The sequence below is a fragment of the Oncorhynchus mykiss genome, chromosome 20, assembly GCF_057628025.1.
Source record: "Oncorhynchus mykiss isolate SJ-2025 chromosome 20, ASM5762802v1, whole genome shotgun sequence".
NCBI classification, from domain to species: Eukaryota; Metazoa; Chordata; class Actinopteri; order Salmoniformes; family Salmonidae; genus Oncorhynchus; species Oncorhynchus mykiss.
In genome coordinates this window covers 25,881,356-25,890,358 of record NC_143041.1, presented here as the reverse complement: position 1 = coordinate 25,890,358, position 9,003 = coordinate 25,881,356, and the positions used below count along the sequence as shown (strand labels likewise).

The 9,003-nt window shown below is 40.1% G+C and overlaps 1 protein-coding gene across 2 annotated transcripts; it reads right to left on the bottom strand.

Annotated features, from left to right (window-relative positions):
* Positions 1-343: 343 nt before the first annotated feature.
* On the bottom strand, positions 344-8,447 carry LOC149974474 (cold shock domain-containing protein C2-like). 2 transcript variants are annotated; one of them, XM_090212719.1, is made up of 4 exons: positions 8,347-8,447; positions 1,997-2,373; positions 1,708-1,830; positions 344-1,508 (listed from the first exon to the last, which is right to left on the bottom strand). In XM_090212719.1, the coding sequence occupies exons 2-4, from the start codon at positions 2,185-2,187 to the stop codon at positions 1,346-1,348; spliced, it is 477 nt and encodes a 158-aa protein (XP_090068845.1). In that variant the 5' UTR covers positions 2,188-2,373; positions 8,347-8,447; the 3' UTR covers positions 344-1,345. The 2 variants fall into 2 exon arrangements, with proteins under 2 accessions (XP_090068845.1, XP_090068844.1); XM_090212718.1 differs by having other exon boundaries at positions 8,239-8,421.
* Positions 8,448-9,003: the final 556 nt, after the last annotated feature.

Below are 9,003 nucleotides of genomic sequence, written 5' to 3'. Positions count from 1 at the left end.
TGTCATCACGGCTTATCTATCTTGGGTTTACAGTGCAAAAAAGTGGAGCGGCCCAGATACTGCATGATGCAAAATATATATATGGTCAGGGTTAACCATTACTTCATCAGAGGTTGACACACTTCCACACAGTAGACCTGTTTTGTGAAGTACTGTGTGTACCCTTGAGTTTCTCCAAAATTGGTTAAAGATTACTTGTCCTTGTCTGCCCTCTAATGGACTATCGATGTTACATACCGTTCTAATAAGCAATTCCTGAAGCAATATTTGAATAGCTAATAACCTATTTTGGACTGCAGGTTAACTTATTCATGCAAATAATCAACACAATTTCACACAGGAATGTGAATAATACAGTAGTAACTTTTTATCCTAATGACAACACGTTAGTCACAGTGAATCGACGTAAAAAGTGCTCTAGAACACAATGAAACTTCAGACAGTTTCCCAACATAAGAAGAGACACATAGTACTATATAATTTAGTCACAATAAATAAAACATGGTATTAACAATGCATATAAACCTAATTATGTTTACAAAAGACTAAAACTGCATGATGAAAGTATGAGACTATTGACAACAGTACATGTTCATTTCTTGTCTATTACTATGATAACATGTGTTTTAATGATTTTTTAAAAAGGAGTTTTGAACCTCATATAGTAATCATCAATAACTCTGTTACAAAGATTAATAAATTGTCATTGGTCAACATTAGACTGAAGGAGTGGGCATTACCAGGGCAGTATCATCAGAGTGAATTGTGCGATGGGTTAGACCAGGCATATATTGGCATTAAAACACAAATGTATAATCTTAACAATATCTACCTCACTTGTCATAACGAATAAAAATTAAATAAATAAATCAAAGTATGAATAAAAACAACATCATTTAGGAAGGTTTGTTGCTCTTTGTTTCACAGTTTTCCTTACAGCAGTGTCTTATTAAAACGTACTAGACTCCTGCCATTTTAAATAATCTTAAATAAACCATCAAGCTTTAATCCAATTTAACCTGGACCCTTTTCCTAACTTAAATATTTAACTTTTCCTCATTCACATTCCAACTGAAACCTACTTAACGCTGTCTTAAGCCTTATATTACCACATTCCAACCCTCAGGGTTACACCTTCACGTAATCACTCCTTCCACTGCTCCCTGTGCTTGTTTACTTCCTCCTTCTTCCCCTTTACCTCTAGGCTCCTTCCTCCCCCACCTTATCTCCCTACCCTGGACTCCACTTCTCCCACCTCCCCCTTTACCTCTCCAGGCTCCTTCCCACCTTCCCTCCCAACCCCCACCCTCCACCACACTGCCTATTTGCAGATGCAGGTGGAGGTCTAGGAGCTGATGATCTGTCCAGACCAGGTCTCATGCTTGGTTCCTGGGGCCAAGTGGGTGATGACAACCTCCATTGCCTGGATCTTCTGGTTCTTGGGGGGGATGGAACAGACTTTGTACGTGACCTCGTCACCTTCCATGGGCACGTATTCTCCATCGATACTAAAAAAGGGAGAGGGGGAGAACATTATGAGAGAATCCAGGCCTCTTTAGGTCTAGGACATTAAAGTTTATGAATATATGATAAAGCAATAAGGTGTATTGTGATTATAAAATATGATTAGGTACAACTCATATAACACTTCAGTCCCAAAGTGTGTTGTAGATTATAATTGCATCCTAACGCTTCAGAATCACTCACTCAGAGATGTGTACAAAGATGTCCTCTCCACCGTTGGAGGGCTTTATAAAGCCATGACCCTGGGACCTGTAGAAGGTCTTACACACGCCCTTATACACTGGGCCTGATCTGGCCCGCACCGTCCTGAGAGACACACATAGGAGAGAAACAACATTAACCCATGGAGGCTTTTCTCTGGACTTGCATCCAAAATGGCTCCCTAGTCACTGATAGTGACCAGAGCCTCATAGATCACACTCAAGGCCATGCACAAACACACTCACTATCACCACAGATTATTCCTACTCACGCTGAGTATGTGCGGGTGCGTTTGGTGGGCAGAGGGCTTGGCAGCTCGCCTGGCATCAGGGGGGGTTTCCTTTCCCTCTCCCACACCCGACTTCCCTCCCTGAGGAAGGGGAATGATAGGGAGAGAGGGGTGCGGGGGGAGCTCAGTGGCCGTGGGGGATCGGAGGGGGACGAGGGGTCTGAATCAGCCATCTCTGTGGGGGTCCCCCTGGGGGTGTGGAGCTCTGTAGGAGAATCTGCCTCAGCCTCGGGTGGGTCACAGCCAGGGAGACAGACCTAGACTGTCTGCATGATAAGGGTGATTGATGGGTGTTGTGTTTGTGGTGTTGGTTTAGTATGTGTCTGGAAGACGGGATAATGGAGGAGCTTGGTGGTTGCCTGGAGATAGAAAAAAAAAAGAGTAAGAAATAGAGAAATATATGAATGAATCCGAAAGACTGCAAAACAATAACAAGGAGGGACACTCATTGAAATAACAGAGCTCCAGAGTTCCTCTGTGGAGATGGGCGAACCTTCCAGAAGGACAACCATCTCTGCAGCACTCCACCAATCAGGGCTTTATGGTAGAGTGGCCAGACGGAAGCCACCCCTCAGTAAAAGGCACACACCTGTCTATATAAAGGTCCCTCAGTGCATGGAAGAGCAAAAAACCAAGCCATGAGGTCAAAGGAATTGTCCGTAGAGTTCAGAGAAAGGACTGTGTCGAGCCACAGATCTGGGGAAGGGTAACATTTCTGCAGCATTGAAGGTCTCCAAGAACACAGTGGCCTACATCATTCTTAAATGGAAGAAGTTTGGAACCAGCAAGACTCTTCCTAGAGCTGGCCGCACGGTCAAACTGAGCTATCAGGGGAGAAGGGCCTTGGTCAGGGAGGTGACCAAGAACCCGATGGTCACTCTGACAGGGTTCCAGAGTTCCTCTGTGAAGATGGGAGAACCTTCCAGAAGGACAACCATCTCTGCAGCACTCCACCAATCAGGCCTTTATGCTAGAGTGGCCAGACGGAAGCCACTCCCCAGTAAAAGGCACATGACAGCCTGCTTGGAGTTTGCCAAAAGGCACCTAAAGGAATCTCAGACCATGACAAACAAGATTGAACTCTTTGGCCTGAATGCCAAGTGTCATGTCTGGAGGACACCAGGCACCGCTCATTATCTGGCCAATACCATTTTTTTCAGCGGCAGGGACTGGGAGACTAGTCAGGGTCGAGGTAAAGATGAACGGAGCAAAGTACAGAGAAAACCTGCTCCAGAGTGCTCAGGACCTCAGACTGGGCGAAAGTTCACCTTTCAACAGGACCAACGACCCTAAGCACATACCCAAGAAAACTCGAGGCTGTCATCTCTGCCAAAGGAGCTTCAACAAAGTGCTGAGTAAAGGGTCTGTATACTTACGTAAATGTGATATAATTTTATATATATATAAACACACACGCATCAGCAAAAAAAAATGAAAGCTGTTTTTGCTTTGTCATTATGGGCTATTGTGTATAGATTGAGGAAACAATTTAATACATTTTAGAATAAGGCTGTACTGTAAAAAAAAAAAATGTGGAAAAAGTGAAGTGGTCTGAATACTTTCTGAATGCACTGTATGCATGAATTGAACCATATTGTTATTCTACCTGAGCATACGAAATGTAACAAGCACTTTTGGGTGTCAGAGAAAATGTATCTGAGTAAAAAGTACATATAGACAGTGGAGTAAAAATAAAAGTTGTCAAAAAATAAGTAGTGAAGTACAGATACCAAAAAAACTACATGCAGTGCCTTCAGAAAGTAATCCACATTGTCTTGTTACAAACTGAATTTAAAATGTATTCATTTGAGATTTGTCACTGGCCTACACACAATACCCCAAAATGTCAAAGTGGAATTATGTTATTAGATTTTTTTTTTTTTATTCATAAAAAATGAAAATCAGAAATGTCAATAAGTATTTAACCCCTTTGTTACGGCAAGCCTAAATAAGTTCAGCAGTAAACATTTGCTTAACAAGTCACATAATGAATTGCATGGACTTTGTGTGCAATAATAGCATTTAACATGATTTTTTAAATAACTACCTCATCTCTGTACTCCACATATACAGATAATTGTAATGTCCCTCAGTCGAGAAATGAATTTCAAACACAGATTCAACCGAAGACCAGGGAGGTTTTCCAATGCCTAGCAAAGAAGGGAACCTATTGGTAGATGGGTCAAAATAAAATAGCAGACATGAAATATCCCGTTGAGCATGGTGAAGTTACTAATTACTCTTTGGATGGTGGATCAATACACTCAGTCACTACAAAGATACAGGTGTTCTATTCTAACTCAGTTGCTGGAGAGGAAGGAAACCGCTCAGGGATTTCACCATGAGGCTAAACCATGGATCAACAACATTGTATTTACTCCACAATATTAACCTAATTGACAGAATGAAAAGAAAGAAGACTGTACAGAATAAAAATATTCCAAAACATGCACACTGTTTGCAACAAGGCACTTAAGTAATACTGCAATAAAATGTGGCAAAGCATTATATTTTTTTGTCCTGAATACAAAGTGTTGTGTTTTATTGGATTTGCCCCAAACATATTACTGAGTACATATTTTCAAACATAGTGGTGGCTGCATCATGTTATCATTAAGGACTGGGGAGTTTTCAAGATATTTTTTTTAAAACTGAATTAAGCCTGGAGCTAAGCTCAGGAAAAACCCTAGAGGAAAACCTGGTTCAGTCTGCTTTCCAACAGACACTTGGGGACAAATTCACCTTTCAGCAGGACAATAACCTAAAACACAAGGCCAAATTCACATGAGTTGCTTACCAGAAGACGGTGAATGTTCCTGAGTGGCTGAGTTACAGTTCAGGCAAGACCTGAAAATGATTGTCTAGCAATGATCAACAACCAATTTGACCAAGCTTGAAGAATTTAAAAAATAATAATGGGAAAATGTTGCAAAATCCAGGTGAGGAAAGCTCTCAGATAGACTCACAGCTGTAATCGCTGCAAAGGTTGCTTCTACAAAGTATTGACTCAGGGGTGTGAATATTATGTAAATTCAATATTTCTGTATTTATAATATTTATATTCTGTAATTACTTTGTAATTATGGGGTAGATGGGCGAGAGAAATAAACGTATTTCATCCATTTTGAATTCAGGATGTAACAACAAAATGTAGAATAAGTCAAGTGTCATGAATATTTTCTTTAGTAGTACTTTCAAGGAATTTTTAAACCACTGACTGGAACTACGTACTACTCTTTTTTGCAAAAATGTAAGAAAATATGTCTGAAATGGGCAAGAATATCCTCTTTTTCTGCCTCAGACCTACCTAATTTTCACTTGATTTATAGTTAGATTTATAGTTAGACTAAATTACACATTCTGTCAACATCTGACTCCAGAATTATATGTTCTTGCAATTTGTAGTCTTTTTTTCAAAGTTACTTCAGTTAAGTAAACAATATTTTTCTTAAGTGTAGCTTAACTTCTTCCAGTGTGAAGTAATTGGTAGCTTGGTAAACTATATTCTCAGAGTAGCTTCCCCAGCACTGAAGAAAGTGATTTGGTTTAAAGCACCAGCACTGATGTCACTGGCTTTGAAATCATCCCAAGACTGTCTATATAATCCAGCCTCGCCGAGCCTTAGGTTCGATATTTAATACATCATATTACCCCCCCACCCGGGTATTGTGTATTCAGACATCAAACGCTTTGAACAGGCAGTGCAACCAGCAGATTATTTAGACAGAAAAAGCCCTAGACAATATCCAATTATTTTGCCATTGAGAGAATTGTGTTTTTGAGACCTATCACAATAGCCCTCCCCTCTTAGAGACTGCATAGCTTTCTATGCAGTGTTGGGGAGTAGTGAACTACATGTAGTTCAACTAGTAATTAAACTACATTTTGCAGTAGTTTAGTGGTAGTTGAACTGAATTCAAACCTTGGTGATGTTTTCAGTAGTTAATTACTTTGTTTGCCATGTAGCAGTGTAGCTTAATACTGGAACAACACACTACTTTTTTGTTGTTGTTGCTAAAATAGAATATGGGTGAAGTAGGCAAAAATTCTTCCTTTTTTTGGAATTTGACCTTAATTCTCATTTGAAACATATTTTTTGTGTTTAATATGCTTAATTGCACATTCTGTGAACATCTGACTCCAGAGGGATCTGTTCTTGCTAGTGCTGAGTGATTAACCAAAATGTTTATTTTTTCAGACATCGGTTCAATTACTTGATTTACATTTAGTTTATTTTTTGTGTGAGCTCAAAGCACGGTTTCTCTAGAAAAATAAATCACGAGAGAAATCAAGTCAAGAACTATGCGGGACGCTGGGCTGAAGGGAGTTGTAGTTTTCACTATGCAAATATTCAACCTAGTTCAGCACAGAAACATGGTCATTATCTACAATGCCCATAATCCATTGCGCCGGTTCATTCTGGCTCCGACAGAGATGGATCCATTTTTATGCCTGCTATGTTAGGTTACATACAGACTGACCGCATGAGAGAGGAATGTACACAACACAAGGAGATGATGGATAGACAGTTTGAAAGTAGGCCTATGCCTTATCTACTTTGAAGAACTAGTAAAATTATTTAGTCAGACAGCTCTAAGGCTAGTCTGCCTAAGTATGCTCATCTAAACAGGATGTCTACCCAATGTGGACTTGACAGAGACAGTGGAATATTTTCAACATTTTGGCCATTGAATGTTCACTATTTTAGGCTTTGGAATTTTCATTTAAAAAGCATTTTTGTACCTTTTCAAAGTAGCTTCGGTTAAGTAAACTATATTTTTATTAAGGGTAGCTTTAATGTAGATTAACTTCTTCCAGTGTGAAGTAATTCATAGTTTGGTAAACTGTGATATCAGAGTAGCTTCCCCAACACTGTTTCTATGTAAAAGATAGATGAGGGAAATGTGTGGCAGACTGCATCCCTAGGGCTGCTCTCTCTCTATGTGACAAGTGGCACCATCTAAATATAGCTGCCTGCATGGTGGAGTAAAGTGGAGTTTGCCCTTTATTGACTGGAGGGTCAGGGTGGAGACAGGGTTGCAACCAGAGTTTAGGGAGGAGGGTTTAGGGCGGTAGGGAACCATAATGATCCAATAAAAAGGAAAAGGCACTCTTTATTGGTAAGAAGCAGTGTAATATCTTATCCCAAAACTAATTTAAGAGAAAGGGATTAATAAAATGTCCCCCATCCATGTGTCAAAGAAAGGTGGCAGGTTTTATCCTGACGACATCACACGCTGGTGGAATTTTGACTTGATTGTGTGTACACCACAGGAGGTTGGTGGCACCTTAATTGGGGAGAACAGGCTCGTGGTAATGGCTGGAGCGGAATCAGTGGGATGGTTTTAGATACCATTCCATTTGCTCCGTACCAGTCATTATTATGAGCAGTCCTCCCTCCAGCAGCCTCCTCCTCTTATACACACCTCTGTTGTCACAATTTTGCACAGAAAAAAAAAAACACTTTGAAAACTAGTATTGAATTATTGGCTATTACATACAATGACAAGTACTTTAATCAAACAACACAGTTTATCCATCTAATATGTCTCATTTTATATATACTGCTTGTAAAAGTAGTTAGTGACTGTAAACCGATTTAAAAAATAATGGGATTATTATAGGATGTACATTTATATTTGGCTAGTTTTGGAGCAGTGCAAACACCAGTGCCGACTGGGCTCCTTCAACTAGACAAAGGCTGTCTCAACACCACCATGCACTTCCCAAAATCTGCAGGGTACTGTGGCTGCTTGTCCTCAGCATTATCAGCATGGGAGACACGTAAATATTCAGTAGGCTACCCACAGACAGTCACTCACGACGCTGCCCTTTTTTGGCGGCCTTTGTCTAATCCCTTTTAACTTTAAAATACCCTAAGAGTTGTCTAATACGGGTTTAACATGTGGTGTCTTGACTCTCTCTCACTCACTCCCCAAATCAAGGCCACCGGCATCTTGATTCCAGAACATTCTTATGTGAACCAGCTGAGACAACAGGAGAATACATTGATCATTCAAAATAAGGTAGAAGCTGCACGAGACTACACAGTTTAAAGGCTAGGCTACTCACACAATACATATTTATCCAGATAAGTTTATAGAATATAACATTTTCACCTGAATGGTGGTAGCTAACTTGTACAAAAATAGCTCCGAAAATAAAATATTTATAGCCTAAAGCGCACTATCAAAATGTAGGCTATTGATTAATCGTGCTCTTACCGTAAAATGTTACTCTGTTTTCGGTCAAACGTGTTGATGTCTTAACTGTTATATGACGATAATTATATAATGAAATAACAATATAATGCACAGATATGGAGAGAATACCTTCCTCTTGTATGTGGTTTCGCTGCACAAACTGGTCTGTCTGGATGATGAAGGCGCAAAATGAAAAGAAAAGAGAGAAGGGCGGGGGTACGAGTGATGGGCAGTTCGGGAACGATTCGTTCTTTTTGAACGACTCTTTTTACTGACTCGAGAGTCATGATTCGTTTTTAGTCGTTCGTTTGGCCTGCTGGCCGCAATGTATTCCACAGCAAGATGAATTCGCGCTCCTCCGGCTCAGCCAATATAGTCTAATTGCAGACCGAAATTTGGGGGCGTTTCTTGATATGGCCATTCCTCGATAATCCGGTAACACCCATTTGTGCCCGCCCTTCGTCAGTCCATTGATATCAGGAAACGCCTGTCAGTGCATGCCATTGGTCGGTTCATTGGTCAGTTCCACGCTATTTGTATCAAGGAGACTTCAAATCAAATAAAATTGTATTTGTCACATGCGCCGAATACAACAGGTGTAGTAGACTTTACAGTAAAATGCTTACTTACAAGCCCTTAACCAACAATGCAGTTTTAAGAAAAATGTGTTAAGTAAAAAATAAAAGCAAAAAATAATTAAAGAGCAGCAGTAAAATAACAATAGCAAGGCTATATACTAATCAAATGGTGGTACAGAGTAAATGTGCAGGGGCACCGGTTAGTCGA